We start from the raw sequence: 19,301 nt of genomic DNA, 5'->3' as shown, positions 1-19,301 counted from the left end.
CGCCTAATGCATCTGATGTATTACTTAAATTCCGTATTAGCACATCAAAGAGTTATCTGCCCTTGCGGGTAGGTATTATTTTTGACGTCATTTATATGCGAGCGTAACGTCATACGTTTCGGTGAACACGACGTGAATTGCGCTCACAAAACAATGACGTAACAATCGATACCTACCCGCAAGGGAGCTAACTCTGTAATATCCAAAGACGGAATAGAGCAATCGTTTTACCGCCAAACGCTGAAGTTATCACTCTGCGTATGATTAAAGCTGATTTAGATGGGAACATGTAGCACGTTGATGAAGGATTCGTACATGCTTTAACAAATTAATTTTGTCATGGAAGTATTGCTATTTTACTTCAGAAGTTGAATAAAAACAAGAAATATTTAAACATTCATTCATCGTTACATGTATTTGATATGATTACATTGGATCTATATTTGGCTTATCATCTCTACAACATGGGTGAAAGGACGAATATGTCTGTCGACAAAAGGGTACGTTACAAATACGAGTGAAAACCGAGCTAGTAGCGTCTATGATGAGTTTGCTCATCCGTTTCTCTTTTATTTGCTATATCTTATCGTATGAACCTATTTTATCATTATGAAGGTGATATCGTATAACGCAATGAGTCTTGTAATCCTTTAATGTCATTTGTATATTGATTATCGTTAAGTTGGTTTTCAAAAGCATGACGTTTTGAACGCCTCAATCTTGGGCATTAACGGGGATTACCTGTGACATTAGTTATTAGTACAGACTCCACGTGCCGAATAGGAAAAGTCACTATAAAATCGAAATGATAAACCATGACAAACGTGCCGATCACAAACATTGTCATCCTTAATTGCTGTTAAATATTGATATGAACTTTCGTCGACCTTTATACGCGTTTCCAATAGTAGTGAGTTCGCAGTGTGAAAACTAAAACCATTAATGGCTTACATTGCTTTCTCCAACAACACCCGCAGTCTTTATTTGAGTATCCAATGAGTATGTCTCATTTTTTGGGTATTTTTTTCACAGTATTAATATTTTATTCCCAAACTTAGGAAAGTGCAATAAATAGAGGTTCTGTCATAAGTTTCCCTTCATATAAGATTTATGATACGAGTTTAGATTTTTTCATTTTTGTGAGCCTTTGATGAGAACAAAAAATTGAAAAATTCGAAACGAATGTCATAAATGTAAAATGAAGGGAACCGAGCGACATATTCTATTTATCATATGACTAATATTTGTCATTATGTACTTTATTATCAAACCTTTACATGTAACTGATTAATAAACAACGAATTCAATGAATGTGAAAATGTCAAAATTTATCAATTATGTAGAGCATAAACGACTACAAAAGCGACATTTTATATTATGACGTTTCAGTGACGTCACAAATTGACGTTTGATGCGAAAACACATTCCCCACCAATCATTCACGGTTGTCGTTATACAGGACTATCGCACGTCGTTTTTTCACCGCCTTGATCTTTAACTGTTTGATTGAGAAGATTTGAAAAATATTTGATGCGAAAACACATAATTTAGTTTTAGTATGTACTTTATTATCAAACCTTTACATGTAACTGGTTTATAAACAAAACGACGAATTCAATGAATGTAAAAATGTCAAAATCTATCAATTTTATAGAGCATAAACGACTACACAAGCGACATTTTATATTATGACATTTCAGTGACGTCACAAATTGACGTTTGATGCGAAAACACATTCCCCACCAATCATTCACGGTTGTCGTTATACAGGACTATCGCACGTCGTTATTTCACCGCCTTGATCTTTAACTGTTTGATTGTGAAACCTTCGGGCCTTGCGTTGTCCATTATCTTGACTAATCTAGTTTTCGGTGTTTCTCCCATACGTATAGTTATTTGGGACCTCTCTATTGATGTGATATTTTATAAAATGATAACAAAGTGCATAAAATATACCAAATTTATGAAGTCAAAATATTGATAAGGGTAAATTTCCACCGTATTTCTCCTGCTCAAGGCTATTTCGTACGTCGTCAGACGCCAATCGATGGTACAACGTGGATATATAAATACGTGTATTACTTGAATCATGTTATTGACATTTTTTGAGGGACATTGACCGATCAATTTAGGTCATTAGGAATTTATAATACTAACTTTCACGACAAAATGTCAGTGCTATTACTCACCTACACCTGATTTAGTATCAGATATTATAAGCTAAGCTTTATTCAGATTTAGTATGAAAACAAATGAAAATTTATTATATAATTCTACAGAACAGAAAAGTATAAATGTATTAATCAAACTTAACAAAGTGAACGTGGACATAATAATATGATATGTGTTCTATGAAAATTACCATACAATGATCGCATTAATCAAACTTGTTTAACAAAGAAAATATCTTAATCATTGTTAAACATTAAAGACTTTACCATACCAAATCCTCAAAAATCCCCAAATCGACCATTGTTTGCATATAACGTTAGACTCCAAACCAATGTGAAGTTTCCTGATAAGAACAGAAGTCTTCAATGCAAATGAGTGTGTTGATATTGTACTAAAGGTAAACTCTGATTAAAGTGCATATACACCATCTGACCGACCTATACAACATAGGACTGGCATCTTATTTAGCAACATATTCGTCTGTTGAAATTCAATATTCCTAGTTGTTCCTTCGCCTTCGTCAAGCTTATACTGTTGTTGTGCTCGACAAAAGAAGAGAAAATGACTCTGGAAACTCAATAACGTTGACTTATTTGATGTATTGCCTTGAGCTGCTGTAGAGTAATGGTCAAGCCAAACACGGTCAACGGCCAAAACTGACCACTCTGTAAATCTAATAGAGAGTAATAAGATCTAATGAATATGGGAATGAAGATTGTACAATGATGCTAACGACTTTATTGGTGGGTTGTCTCGGTTTGATTGGCTATTAATAAAGACTTAGTATATCTATCGGAGGTAAAGTAGCAAGTGCATCCCAACTAAAAAGTGTGACAAAATGTTATGGCAATATTATTATTTTTCGTATGTTTTCTTCATACCTAAGCAAGGAAATATACATACGTTGAATTTATTCTTTGTATTCTACATTTAGAATTACTGAAAAGCGACTTTGACCTATCAATCAAGGTCAGTAGGAATTTATACTACTTACCTTTGCACACTTCATGAAAAAATGTCAGTGATAATCGCCACCTACACCTGATTCAATATCAGGTATTATTATCTAAGTTAAGGTTTCAATTACGGTCCATGTGATAATGTACGATCATTTACACTCTGACTTCAATGACCTGACTTATAGTTTATATATTCTTATTACTTTACACCCCAAATTATCGCCACCATTTTAATGTCCACGGAAATAGCGTAAAACATCGGCTATGTGGTGTTAAGAATTGTGATTACATGGATATTTATACATTTCTGAGATAATCAATTTCAAATACTTCGATTTTTTGCAGATTGACTGGCTAAACCTGTCCAGCACAGACCAATAATGCATTAGAAATACCAACAGTAATGGTTATGGTTTAATATGGAAAACATTACCGATAATATAAGTATATTACAAAATATATTTTATTCAAACGAACCTGATTCAAAGTACATTAAATGTAATATAATATAAATCTATAACCTACATAACCTCAAATACAATAAGTTACGCTGAGAATGTATGAAAAATGTCAATTAAATTCACAATTGATTTTTATATACTCGAATTTGCATACGAAAAAAATCATTTAGCGTTTTAATTTCGTTTTTCTTTTGATCTTGCCATAATGTTGCAGCTATCTTTAATGCCATCTCATGTCATGATAGCGTCAATTTTTGTGACGTAAATACCAATTGTAATTTGTTAATTGTAGAATATCCCTGAAAAGTCATTCTTATCAACGTTAAAAAGACGGCAGTAACGTAGACTATTTTACTTCTAAACTGTACATCCATTTATTTACAAATATGCTTCAAATGATTCGATTAAAAGTTTAGATAAAGCTTGCAAGTTTAAATTTAGATCTACACGTGATTTTCAGCAATTACGTACCAATTCAAACATCGTTAATGACGTCAGTTACCCTAATCAAAGTATTTGTATTACTAGTATATATGTAAGCAATGTCGATTAATTGATGAAACATCCATTCACTGACCAATTATTGCTATTTTTAAAACATGCATCAAGATATCTATAGCAACAAGAGACAAATTATGACGTCAGTTGTCACCAGATCAGTTAAAAGTATTCTACTGAGCCAAAACAAATCAAAACATATGAATACAATTTTATCACGATCTTTTAGTTGTAGGATCATCCTTATATCATAAAACATGTTTAAGAAACATTTCGAATTACATTTGTATTCCAAAATGTCTGCGCGGAAATTCTCAAATTGGTAAAATCCGAAATCACGAAATATTCCATATTCGAGGTCGCCTGACCTATACTTGAATTCCATTGGGTTATACTTTCTTTTAAATTGTAAGGAAAGAAATCACTAATAATACATAAGACAAAATGTTAATAAATAAATATTTCAATTACTTTTATAGAATTTTGTTTATTTATTATTTTAGTTTAGTTGATCATAATATTGCAATGCTGATTGCATCTGTGTGGGCAATGTAAGGGCTCGTCAACGTCATGTTGATATTATGGGATGGATATACAAATACATCAAGAAAAAACATCAAACACTCCCTTGACAGATTAATTACCGTTACATTCGACATGTAATGTAATTCTAAAGTAACTTTTTTGACAATTAATTGCGAATTTAATCGTTTCGAAACAGTAGTGCGAGTCTTTGAAATGCGACATGAAGTCGCCGAGAAGACAATTAGGTTGGTATTACCTTAGTTATGTATTGTGCATTTATTCACATCGCGTTTCTCTCTGTATCCGTGGTGTTATAACAGTGTAAAGCTAACAATGCTATCTACGAATGTAACTTACTGAAGGTAACAGTTAATCAGTGGGGAGTAGATACCCAAGTTTACAAGTAAACATCCGTCAACACAATGGGTTGTCTGTCCACCTAGCGTTAGCATAGGAGATCTACAAGTGTATTCAGTATGTATTTAAGTTTATTCATATTCAAATGTATAGGTCTCTGTTTGACATAATTAACCATTTGGAAAATTAAAACGATGTCATAGCGTTTATCGCTTTGAAATGATATGTGAGCATTAATAGAATATTGTACATGCTACAACAAGGGCATTGGGGCATGTTTGGTCATTAAGAGTATATCTGATTCAGTTTTAAAAAAGTGCATCATTTAGAACAAAAGTAATATCAAGAAAGTTTACACTACAAGGAAAGAATATATATTGCATAATAATAATGCTCTATTTTGAATGTTTTTGTATTATTATTATTTCAAAATGGGAACTAATTTTATCACATGTGTCTTTAAGTTTGCGTTAGGATTACCTTCATGTCAAGCGAATTACTGAAATCAAGGAGTATTTTGACATGTTAAATCAAAGTCTATAGATATCGAGGTGAATGTGAACATACTCCCACGACAATCGGTAAAAGATCATCAACAGGTACCCGTCAATCGGCGTTAGTCTCCGCCCTAACGTTCACATCGCGATCTGAGTGGTTGCCAGGCTGGATGCTGGAATAGACACCTCCATATATACCATGGGCATGGAACGGATAAGTAGCAGAGATAAATAAACTGATCGTCTATATATCCATCGCAGTACAGGAATTGAGATGTGATGCCACTGTTGTGATTCAGTGTGATAAGGCCAGCACTACGGACATCTGAGCACAAATTACTATAACAGCTTGACTAATATCTTAATCTACTTTCACCATTTAATTGTACTTATTAGATAGCTGGCGGCAGGAAGATTTCCCAGAAGAGGACAAGAGACTGGGATTTACACACTGAATCATACAATAGACTCCTAATTAGGTAAGTCCAATACGTCTCATTATTAGTATTATATAATATCGTTATATCGATTCAAATCTGGTCGTTAAGGTCACCTTTTTAATGTGGCAGAAGCTTATATGAATTTAGTTTTTGTGTTTTATATCCATATATCTGTAAGCTCTATATAGGATTATTTCCAGAGAATAAAAACGTTTAACGATTAACGATAGTATATTGATTTGTTTTTGTTATGCGTCTGTAAATGTGTACTACATCTTTACTTTAATGTCACAATCAAAGTGTTAGGAACAGGGTAAAATATCATTTCCATATTTTATCTAGATGGTATCGTTTTAACCTTCCTCTAGATAGTAATATATCAATAGATACATTAATTACTTGTATTAATACTTCGTCTCAATATGTAGTATGACTTTGGCACTTGCATATTTAAAGGTCACTACGCTTCCGAAACAAAAATTAAAAACTAAGCAACTTAAGCACAATGGCGTAAGATGATCAAAAATATCAGACAAATGTTAGATTCCATGTGTAGTTTTATGTTAACAAGAACGTATTTTTCATTGTTTTGTGACTTCAGTTACCATTTGTATCTTTATGTATAAAAGTAAATTAAAAAATATATACAATATAGAATTGAATATCTATTTTCAGCTTTTTAAAAGTAATGATTGCTACGATATAATGAAATACACTGACAAAATCTAGATAGAACAGCATCGTCTTCATAAAATCAACTATATAAATTATCAGCCACAGTCAAAGAAGGATCGCGGAATCTGTCGACAAATTCCAACCTTTCCCTACCTCGGGCCCAAGGCAATGTCCCTGGCTCAAAATAATCATAGATGTTTCACTAAATCTTTCTAACTATGTCTGCGTGAACAGAGACTTTTTCTACGATTTGATATGATATGTTCATTAAGGCAGAAAATAAAGCTATATATTTAAGTAGACCTGCAAATTATATCACCGGTTAACGTCGATCGAAATTAAGTAGTGGATCTAAAAATAGAAAACGCAGTTCAATAACGCATTAATCTTTCGTGTAAAAGTATCTCAAAATTGACGTATATCTTATGTATCTAAGAAAATTATTTCCTGTAACATTATTTGTAGAATCTATGGCGTTGAGCAACCTTGGTGTACACAAACAACATAAATATTCATCAACTTGTTCATTTTCCCAATCGCAATTAACTTACCTTACTCTTCATTAACACTGGTAGCTATGTATGATTTGTACAGGTAATAGATGAGTATCTAAAATACGAGTTGACCATGAAATATGAATAAAGCATAATATTCTCTTAATGGATTCTGTATTCAGGGAAAACGAAATTCTCCTAAGCAAATGATTTGATCAAATAAAAGTGGTTTTACATGTTGTTCTAATCTGCACTTCTAGGGGAAAATATCGGTAGTATAATCGTATATTCAATAGCTTTCGATTATCCGCAAACAAGCGTAAATAACTTTAAACCTTTGAAGTATTTAGTTCAGTAGTTATTCCCAGCATTAAACTAGACATTATTGATAATGTTATCTTTACGCCGTTAAGTATTTAATCAATCATACAGTGGTAGTTTGGAGTAAAGAACGACTTCAAACATTAGATGATCATGAATGCAAACCTGCTAAATCGCAAAGCATTTTTATACTGTAAATAAGCTGTTTTTCGTTTCGCGATTTGGTGTGTACGCGAACATAACAATCACTAAATTGTTTAATGAGAGTATAGTAACACATTTACAACTGTAAATTTCAAAACAGAAGTATCGCGTAAATATTTAGTGATAAAAACTATATATCAATAATGGACCTTTTGTTGTGGTCCATATAGTGTTATACCACTCGGGTAGATTAGATAATGGCCGAGGTCGTATCCCGTATCATTATTTTAAACTTAACTATGGCGTTATATCGCCATATGGACCAAAACAAAGGTCTGTACTTTTATATTAGGTATGTACATATAAATGCAGTATTTTAACAAATGCATTTAAAAAAAAAATCACTAATCTGCATGTTAATTACAAGAAAAACGTTAGCCATGGGTCGCCACCCTGAAGAATCCAACGTTTGGGCAATGAATTCATGAGTAATATTGACTTGATGTTTCTAAACATGGAAACCCGGAGTCGGTATGCAATATATTTAACGTCACGTGACCATGTACAAGTCAATGATAATTCAGTGGAAAATCAGAGTATATCATATTCTTCTCTTTCACGTTCTCTCTATTATAAACCATGTTGTTCTGTAGAAATCGCTTGTTCATTAATTATGTTACTACGCTGTTCTATGTTTAGTTTCCGGATCTGCATTGGAATCTTGGAAGGAATTCAATGATGGCAGACCAAAACCACTACTAAGCAACCTTTAATATATCGTAAACCAGACGTTAAATGCTCGTTATACCCCGTAAACCAATCAAACCTCTCCTACTCGGGTCTAGCACGTGACGGCATTAACACACGATGATTTACACAAGAAAAGCAATTGATGATTAAGTACATCTCCTAATTTAGAATCTTGTTAAATTGACCCGTTTATGTCTCCTGCCAAGCCATCTTGTTCTAAGCATCGTAATGTCCGCCGTTCTTCAAGGAAAACCATCAAAATTTTATAGCAGCTTCGCAATTTCTCTGACGGACAAGGCATGTTATATTGCATTTGGTATTGTCATCTTGTGTCTGTATCTCAAATCAGTTTAACTTATTTCTAGTCTTATGGTGTATAATCAGTGATATCGCCCTAATAGCGAAACAATGTGTTGTAAATCAATTTTGATTTAATTTCGAGTATTTTGCGAGCGATGAGATACCGCGATTTTGATTTTGATCCTGTGTAGAACTAATCCTCAATTTAGGATTGTTTTAGTGTCTTCTGTAATAATTTTCAATAGAAACTTTCAAGTATATTTCTGTCATGGTTTTCAGGATATGATATTTCCTTAAAGTCGAAGGAGGTTATTAAAAAAGCCGTGAAGGGTATTTTCATTAAGTTTAAATTATATTGTTAAAAAAATGCATTTGCGATACGTGAGGTCAATGACGCGTTTGAGCGTTTTTGCAACTTATGGGCCTACATATAGTATTTACCTCCGGGTTTGCATTTTATCCTTAGAAATATATTCTACTTTATTATAGATCATTATATTCACACTTGATTTGATTGCAAAATGTTTTCCATAAACCACCTATTCAAGACTTATGTTGTCTGTAAAATATGAACTAATAATGAGACCTTTCCATTTTTCAGCCTTTGAAGTCATGACGTCATGTGTCGGTCTTCTCTTGGTCTTGACCATCATGCGATTGTCCAGTGCAGCTCCGTCCACAATAGAAACGAAATCCGATGACGCTGCGGCTATGGCATCTTTTTATGACTACTGTAATGCCATTTGGTAGGTAATATACAATACTTTTTATGACTACTGTAATGCCATTTGGTAGGTAATATATAATACTTATTATGACTACTGTAATGCCATTTGGTAGGTAATATACAATACTTTTTATGACAACTGTAATGCCATTTGGTAGGTAATATACAAAACTTTTTATGACAACTGTAATGCCATTTGGTAGGTAATATATAATACTTATTATGACTACTGTAATGCCATTTGGTAGGTAATATACAATACCTTTTATGACTACTGTAATGCCATTTGGTAGGTAATATACAATACTTTTTATGACTACTGTAATGCCATTTGGTAGGTAATATACAATACTTTCTATGACTACTGTAATGCCATTTGGTAGGTAATATACAATACCTTTTATGACTACTGTAATGCCATTTGGTAGGTAATATACAATACTTTTTATGACAACTGTAATGCCATTTGGTAGGTAATATACAATACTTTTTATGACTACTGTAATGCCATTTGGTAGGTAATATACAATACTTGCTTTTTATGACAACTGTAATGCCATTTGGTAGGTAATATACAATACTTTTTATGACAACTGTAATGCCATTTGGTAGGTAATATACAATACTTGTTATGACTACTGTAATGCCATTTGGTAGGTAATATATAATACTTATTATGACTACTGTAATGCCATTTGGTAGGTAATATACAATACCTTTTATGACTACTGTAATGCCATTTGGTAGGTAATATACAATACTTTTTATGACTACTGTAATGCCATTTGGTAGGTAATATACAATACTTTTTATGACTACTGTAATGCCATTTGGTAGGTAATATATAATACTTTTTATGACTACTGTACTGCCATGTGGTAGGTAATATACAATACATTTATGACTACTGTAATGCCATTTGGTAGGTAATATACAATACTTTTTATGACTACTGTAATGCCATTTGGTAGGTAATATACAATACTTTTTATGACTACTGTAATGCCATTTGGTAGGTAATATACAATACTTTTTATGACTACTGTAATATCATTTGGTAGGTAATATACAATACTTTTTATGACTACTGTAATGCCATTTGGTAGGTAATATAAACTTTTATGACTACTGTAATGCCATTTGGTAGGTAATATATATTTTTATGACTACTGAATCCATTTGGTAGGTAATATATATACTTTTATACTACTGTAATCATTTGGTAGGTAATATAATACTTTTGACTACTGCAATGCCATTTGGTAGGTAATATATAATACTTATTGTGACTACTGTAATGCCATTTGGTAGGTAATATATAATACTTTTTATGACTACTGTAATGCCATTTGGTAGGTAATATATAATACTTATTATGACTACTGTAATGCCATTTGGTAGGTAATATAAAAGACTTGTTATGACTACTGTTATGCCATTTGGTAGGTAATATACAATACCTTTTATGACTACTGTAATGCCATGTGGTAGGCAATATACAAAACTTTTTATGACTACTGTAATACCATTTGGTAGGTAATATACTATATTTATGACTACTTAATTGGTAGAAATACATACTTTTATGACTACTGTAATCCATTTGGTAGGTAATATACAATACTTTTTATGACTACTGTAATGCCATTTGGTAGGTAATATACAAACTTTTTTATGACTACTGTAATGCCATTTGGTAGGTAATATATAATACTTTTTATGACTACTGTTATGCCATTTGATAGGTAATATAAAAGACTTTTATGACTACTGTTATGCCATTTGATAGGTTATATATAATACTTTTTATGACTAATGTACACTGCCATGTGGTAGGTAATATACTATACTTTTTATGACTACTGTAATGTCATTTGGTAGGTAATATACAATACCTTTTATGACTATTGTACTACCATGTGGTAGGTAATATACAATAATGACTACTGTAATGCCATTTGGTAGGTGATAAAAAAATTGTTTACAACTACAAAATGTTTGTATGAGGTAAATATGACGCCTCTTTGTGAAATATAATTCAACAATCAGAGGTTGTGGCAGCCATTTTGAATAGATGCTTTGTCCAGAAAAGCAAATTAAAAACCTCGAAGATATTACACTTAAACTAAGTTTGACGAGAATCGCACAAGTAGTTTCTGTGATTAACTCATTTTATGCTATTAGTAGAACAGAATGGATATGGACAACAATTTGTAACATGGAGAAAATAAAAAAATGCGGCTAAATATGTACTGCAATTTGAAGCAATGATACTTCCATTTCCTAGAAAAGAAATAAAGTAAATGTCATTACCTGTTCAAAATCCCATAACCATGACTACTGAATTTTACTCCATGACTGTCAGATAATTATCATTGACGTCATTGAAGCTATAATATGATGGCCTACAGAAGATGACGGCCCATTATTTCAGCTTACGGCAACGATGTATTTAATACTGACTAAATACCGCCACTGTCCATCACGCTCGATTTTAACCACTTTCTTATTACTGCCTTATAGAACGCCTGGACGGGACATTTAGTAGCTTCCAAGGTTAGGCAATTTTTCTCACAAATGCATTTAAAATCTATGTACTTTACTTGTACACCGAACAACTATCTCGGCTTTCTAAATGTCAGTCTAGATCCAAATTGTAAAACGAGATGACAAACTGAAAGGAAACCAAATGAAACATTTTAAAACACCAACCTTTTAAATTTAAATGACATATTTAAGATTCGAAATATCTTCTTAAACTGAAGTTTTAAAATACTAATTAGAGAGGCCTTTTGAAATGACACGGGAAAGTGTGCCATGTTAATCCTAATATCATAGACATCGAACATTGTATCATTAAATATTAGTCTGAAGGGCTATTTATAAGACATCCAAAGCCGTGATGAACATAATCAGCTACACGTAATCCCTATAGTGAAGACCTAGCCATGCGATCACGCTTACTTGATATAGGACCATTGTGAACAATGACGAGATCAAACAGTTCTGACCTTACTGTTATAGTTACAATGGCTATGACAATCTTTCATACTGATTTTCTGTCACAAACATACGTACCAAGAATAGGTCCTGACTGTTAATATCGCATTATTATTAGCATATGAGTCTTTCGTGAAGGCCTTTACCAAGCCTAAGAATCTGGTTAAAAACACAATTATAAACAAAACATGTATTAACAAAGAATCAAGTCAATATGCTTTCTCAGATTGGATTTCATGCTTCTACATTATAAAGAAAATATATTTTAATGTAACTTTTTTCTACGTTATCGTGATGTGTATCCAGGGCTCTTCCTTTCTCACGAGGGGGCGATATTCGTGCTCGGGGTGTATCGACCACTCATGGCTGTGTACATTTTCTATCAAAAGTATACACTGTTTACATGATAGCCCTGATGTGATAGTGACCACATGACCACAACGATGGACTTATACCTGCTGCTACTTCATAACAAGTACTGTCAGCTTTGTACGCGAAACTGACAGCAGCAATATCAGCAAAAACAATTATATTTTACATTACAACATGTCAATGTTAAGTGTGACTTTCTAACCATGATATGTTAAGAGGATGTATTGATTTCAGTATTACGGATTTCGCCCTTATGTCTGTCTATTCTTCATTGTTTTTGGAAGCTGACCCTCCGTATGCCACTATTTATAAATGCAGTGATATAAATTTGGCATTCCCTTAGAGATTCTGTCACTGTTTCTAGTGGTTGTTTATACTTCAGCCTACAGTGGGGGAGTACTTATCTGATCCGAGATCCTAATTTTAGGTTGGAACGTGAATATGCTTGTTAGGGAAGTGACACCCAAATGACGTCACTAGAGAAGGCGAGTTTGCCTGTGTATTTTGTGCTCTCTATTTTTAATTTGAAATTAATTACATATTAAACACCATCATGAAACAAATACTAAAAAGATAAAAACAAGGAAAATATCGTGTGTGTTTATCTGTTCGTTACTTGCGGTGGTTGTTGTTCGTGTCTAAATATGTATGACAGGAAAACGAACAGAGGTTGATAACTGGGACTTTATTTTAAGTGGCAGAATTATAAAAACCTGTGTTAAAGGTATGTTACGTCATAGCTTTGTTTGGTTAAGGTTGGACAATAAATACAACGTGTTTTGGTACAGGGTTTATGGATCTGCAGATTGTGCAATTTGTAAATACCTGAAAAACACGCAAAATAAAACAGCGCGTGTGGGTGTCTTTCTTAGTCAGCTTTCTTACCAATTGCGATGTTCCAATTTTCGCACTGCGTGTTTATATATTTTGCTTGTTTTTGTTATATTTTGTGAGATCGTTTTACGGAGGTTACACATTAAAAAATCACGAATAAAGCGAAAATAATTACACAGCGAATAATGTCATCTTACAGTAATACAATTGAATTTGATTGATAGGAAATCGTATATTAATACTTATCCAGTTTGTCAGTGGCATACTGGTCCAGTTCCATGGAAACCAACAAAGTCGGAAACATAAAGATGGGTTACATATAAATCGATAATGTCACACAAGTTTTCGAAACTTGATATTGTAAATAACATTGATCTTTGAAGCTCCCGTCATTTTAATCCAAGTGTGGCTTTATACATACCTCTTGAACTTTTTTCTTTACTGTTATCTTATCATATTATCAATTTTAGTTTTAAGATTGCTCTAGAGTTAGATTTGGACTAAGGCTTCATTGTTTTAGACTATACATGCCTGCCAAGTACGTTAGAGTTCCTCATATATATCGTATAACCCGATACTACCTACATAAGCAACTTCATGATATTCATGAAACGGCCACTAGGCTACCTTTCCGGGAAAAGAATGAAAGTCTCTTTAAAAACAAATATATCATAATAAAAACCGATAACGATGGCCAAAGATGAGGTTGCAACACCAAATAAGTTGAAGTTTTGCCGTCTGGCGCAGTATAGTAATAACGTGTTGCAATTATGACGACGTCCGGAAACATAATACGACTTGCGTAATATGAAAATTAACTGGTTTTTTTATTTTAATAAAGTTATTCAGAAGGTGTAGTGGGCCTTTTCCTAATGCTAACAAGTGTTCCGCGCGACCGTCTAATATACACTGTATTGATATACATGTACGTGTACTAGGACAAGTTGGTAAAATACATAATACATGTATACGCATAGAAGCAAGCATAACATTTCGGTAAAAACTGTACTTTACTTAAGCACATACAGTTCCCCAATTATCCCTTTTATAGTAAGTAAAGCCTAACTTTGTTTCAGCATCTCCCATGTACGGACAGCTTTTACAAGTAGGTCATGAGCATCTAGCTTACAGTACTAGTTAGGCTATACATTATGTATATAGATGCTCCACGCGCTCCCGACAATGTAAAGAAAACTCGGCAAATCACCGAACTTATACAATCGCGGCATCTCGGAGTGATTTCCGTCAATTTCTCCGAGGGGATCCGTTAGCAGGCTTATATTCTATTCAGTGCGTGTAGCGCCGCCTTGTGTGAATTCTGAGAATAATGTCCGACAACCAGAAAAAAACCATTCGGACTTCTCTGGGTTTATCTAATGATAATTTGTTTGCAATAATTTTCTCACTGGTGGCCCTTACACACATGATATCTTCAACTACAAGTAACCAATCAACACACGCAAATCGTTTTGGCCAGCCAATCAAAGTGAACAGACTATTTATAACCATGTGAAATCCAAGCAACATGGCAGGCAAAGCGACCGATTTTAAAAGCTACCATCCTGGGATGGTAGCAATAAAGAAGTTTCGCATATAAAGCATACTGTCTATGCTAGGAAATTGGATAATTATTGTGTGTGTGTAAAAAGCATGTGGTGAACTCAATATCAATCGATTATCAATTATGTGTAGATACCCTAATGTGTGCAAACATTTTATTCCTATTGGCCGCATATGACTTTCGACTTTTCATAGCCCATTTCTTTTTAACTGCATTTATAGCAGGTACGTAGTTGTTTATTTAAAGATATAAAACAACATAATATTAACTCTCTAAGCTCTATATTTAATTGGCAGAAGGAGAGAACTATAAACAACATGTGATGGTTAGCTTCCCTAAATGTTGATGATTATAATTATTATCTCTTTTTTTCAAAATAAAAATGTTCGGGAACATCTAAGTTTTCCAGTATAGAATAAAGTAATTTCGTATCTAAACCACACAATGATGTCTTACTATCCGAAGGATACAGCAAAAACAAACAGAAGAATAACAAGTGTGCTTTGTTTGATTGACCTTATGTGCGCTGTCATGATAAAGTTGGCTGTATATGTCTCATCCTATTTAGAGAGGCTTTATTTAACTTCGGACAGTACTTAGACCATTTATGTAGATTATGTAGATTACGGCACCTACAGACTCTTTATCACTCTCTATCACGTGACAAAGCACAACATAATTCTTGGAAAGGATTATCCTTGTTATATACTCTATGACACATTTGCTGTCTGTTAGCCGTATCGTGCAATACCCTCTCTTAATCACAGCACTATCATATACAAGCGACTATTCCTGTAACAATAGAATCGCCGCACGTGTTGTACTATCATTATACACTGATAATGATAATACTAGAAAGCATGTCTATTGAGTCCATGTCAGTGCAAACTCTAAATATCCATGTATATCATACTGGAACAAGCCAGCATGACAATTTAGGACCACAATTTTTCTTTGCTAGATGCTATTCTAAGGAGGATATTTAAATTTTGTGAAGGTACAATTACCATTAGTTTAAGCTCTAGCATATACCAAAATAGGTGATATAACCAATACAAATAACATCATTTATGAAAGTATGATATAGCTACCCAATGTGCCAAATTGAGGAAGTTGCTGTATCTAAGTATGTTCAATGTTATAAGTAGAATATGTTCCTTTATATAGGTGTGTACCATTTTCTTTCTATATGTTCGTTATATTGAATGTTTTCGTTGAATGTTGTGAAACGTTGTACATAACTTGTGTTAGTAATTCAATTTTAATAAAACTGTATTAATTTGTTTCGTTTTGCAGTTCAGTTACAGCTTGTCCACCAATATGTGCACAAGCTCCTCTTGGACCATGGTCACGGAAACGTGCTGTTAGAACATGGAAAAGGGCGTTCGATCAAAACGCCTTTAACGGATTGACGTAAGTAAATCAAACGATACGATGATTTCGTTATACAAAAATGACTTGAGTACGCTTTACCGTCGATTAGTCCTACCTTCCGGTGATCGTGACTTAAAAATACGGCTTTCTGGTGATTATGACGTCAAAAACACCGCAGAATATGACATCACAATCACCGGGATTTAGGACTAATCGATAGTACAGTAAATCGAACTTTACCAACGTCGTTTTGGCATCTCGAGGTCGACGTTATATTGAGAAAGAGTTTGTATTCAAGCTTTGTTTTCACCATAAAGTATCAGTTATATTTTTTGGATACCAAAAAGAAAAGAATTAATTAGAATAATTCAAACATTCTCTTAGTGAACCGATTGAGATTAAACTGTTTTAATCATATTTTCCTGAATTCCTTATTTTCTTTATTTTCAAATATTTGTTGTCAATTTTAATTTTGTGTAATGTAATATCCAGGTGATATAAAACCTCAAAACAGTTCAATACACAAAATCTAATAAAACTTGTTATGTCAGGTTAACAGATTTAACCTTAAATTTCAGTTTATTATCTTTTTCCTTTTGAACAGCTTCGATGACTACGGCTGGTTTATGAAGCTATTGGGACGCGATGTGGACAAGCGACTAAGTTGAAAGGTATAACACTGAGTTAAACACTAAAATGCAGTATTTTTAGATTTATGCCATAACTATACATGTTTCACAATGGAAAAACCATGTGATCAATTCCATAGTAATTGGTTATCATTTATGTTTACACACACAAACACAAGTGTGTAAATACCTACGGCGCCTCTGATTTGTCAATGCCAAGATCTCTTGATTCCGATTGGCTTTCAACTTCAGGATACTTTTCATAGCACCTTTCTTTAAAATAGCATTGTATTTACTTATAACAGGTAGATTCTTATTCATAGTGTAAACAATTTAATATTAGATCACTATTAAGACACTATATTTTATGGCGGAAAGATATCATTACATAATTTATGATGGTAAGTTTCCCTGAATGAATAAGAGAAAATGGTCACCACGCTATAAATATAGAGTTAAAGTTATGGGATGAATAAGTTCCCCAACGCGTGACTGTTGTTTATCATGTTTATCTAAACTCGAGTTAGTTAATTTTCAAATTGCCAAGACACTCGCTAAAGTTCGTGTCTTTTAAAACTTTGAAAAATTAACTAACTCGAGTTTGATAAACATGATAAACAACAGTCACTTGTCGGGGAACGTCTATATAACTCCTTATCTGAAGCGGTCAAATAATTTTATCAGTCACTTAGAATATTCTCTTCATTCAGTCACAAATGATATTCAACAATGTTCGAAAATTATTTATATCAATGTGGAATTACTTTCGGAGTGAAAATGTTCGGGGTTCTTACCAAATACATTCACAGGCGGACACATGTACAATAAGCTTCATTACACAGCCGATACTCCCTAACCTGAAATTGAAATGAAATTCACCAGAATTTCAGGATTAGAGATTTTGACCTCATATTGATCAGAATTTTCTCGGAAATTTCTTGACCTGAAATTATTTGAGAAAAAACATTGCATTTTATATTCCTAAATATTGTGTCTTTTTGTAACAATTTCATATTCACATCTTTCAATTCTTTTCATTACAGATACATGACTACTGATGAGATAAATCCTTAATGAAGTACATTGTACTTGAAACTTTCGACATTCTGTACTGGTGTTATTTGACAAACTACGGCTGGACGAATTTGAAAAATTTTGAACTTTAATGAGATTTTTGTTATGTAAGAATCAGTGGATTCTTACGAAAAATGTATTTTGAAGAAATGTTATGATTTATTGTAATGTATTCTGTTTTTTGGGAGTCATATGATTGTGGACATCAATAATTTCATGGTAAAATAAGGGTGTTTTAAAACGAGATCTAGCTCAAAATAGATTTCCTCTTTAATGTCCATTCAAAGCTAGGTATTTCGTAAGAGTAATTACATTACTTTTCTACTTTACGTTAAATTAAAGTTGTTGTTTCCGTAAAAATATACTGTTGAATGCTCTCAATATCATGAATGTTTACTTAACGTTATATTTGATATAATTAATTATTAAATGCTAATTTCAATATACAGTACCTTATAGTTTTTCATTATTTTCTCAAGTTTTCTCATAAATTGATTATTATTTATAAAACATTAATTGCAAAAGGCATATTTTACGGGCATTGTGTATGCTTTAATAAATATCAAAAATACAAGTTATATACCGATATAACGACTCTACAACAAAAAGAGTTCGTGACGCCATGACGTCCTATGTTTTCAAGCATTGCGTTATACTTTTCAGTGAAAACGACTCCAGCAGTGGATACCTTCCCGGAAGGGAGGAAACTCTGTTAGATGCAACGACGTACATGTAATATGTTGTAGTTTGTGTCAATTCCTACACTTTCACCTGATTCATTTCTCTCTTATAATGATAAAACGATAGCAGATTATTTCATGACTTAAAGAAGACATAAGATTAACTGACAAACAGACGTAGGTATCAACAAAGGGGACACCAAGGTCCACAAAATTCTGATAGATATCAAAACACATAAATTAACAAAAACGATGATGATTACATTATCTTAAAAACGCTAATTAATGCTTACAATCCAGATTCTGCAGCGATACAATGTAGATAATTAAAACTGGCTAAATTGTTTGAAACTTTACGAGTGTATTTCAATTTTTAAAACTTTCAAATTCCCATGCGCATAATGCACTGCAGCATACTAAATACAGTACTATTAAAATTCGAATATGCATTATCTGA

General features: G+C 32.9%; 1 protein-coding gene across 1 annotated transcript; it reads left to right on the top strand.

The window, feature by feature from the left end:
- Positions 1–5,281: 5,281 nt before the first annotated feature.
- On the top strand, positions 5,282–18,613 carry LOC138321217 (uncharacterized). Its single transcript, XM_069264733.1, has 5 exons — positions 5,282–5,948; positions 9,195–9,339; positions 16,384–16,500; positions 17,066–17,132; positions 18,134–18,613. The coding sequence occupies exons 2-4, from the start codon at positions 9,206–9,208 to the stop codon at positions 17,127–17,129; spliced, it is 315 nt and encodes a 104-aa protein (XP_069120834.1). The 5' UTR covers positions 5,282–5,948; positions 9,195–9,205; the 3' UTR covers positions 17,130–17,132; positions 18,134–18,613.
- The last annotated feature ends 688 nt before the right edge of the window (positions 18,614–19,301 follow it).

Source organism: Argopecten irradians, chromosome 4 (genome assembly GCF_041381155.1).
Source record: "Argopecten irradians isolate NY chromosome 4, Ai_NY, whole genome shotgun sequence".
NCBI classification, from domain to species: Eukaryota; Metazoa; Mollusca; class Bivalvia; order Pectinida; family Pectinidae; genus Argopecten; species Argopecten irradians.
The sequence above is the reverse complement of the archived record's forward strand: the minus strand, read 5'-3'. Positions and strand labels throughout refer to the sequence as shown.

Bases quoted from the DNA above. Each gene is read 5' to 3' on its own strand.
- LOC138321217 (XM_069264733.1), top strand. From the start codon at position 9,206: ATGACGTCATGTGTCGGTCTTCTCTTGGTCTTGACCATCATGCGATTG. The intron at 9,340-16,383 runs GTAGGTAATATA...TTCGTTTTGCAG, and splicing joins GACTACTGTAATGCCATTTG to TTCAGTTACAGCTTGTCCAC. The intron at 16,501-17,065 runs GTAAGTAAATCA...CCTTTTGAACAG, and splicing joins AACGCCTTTAACGGATTGAC to CTTCGATGACTACGGCTGGT.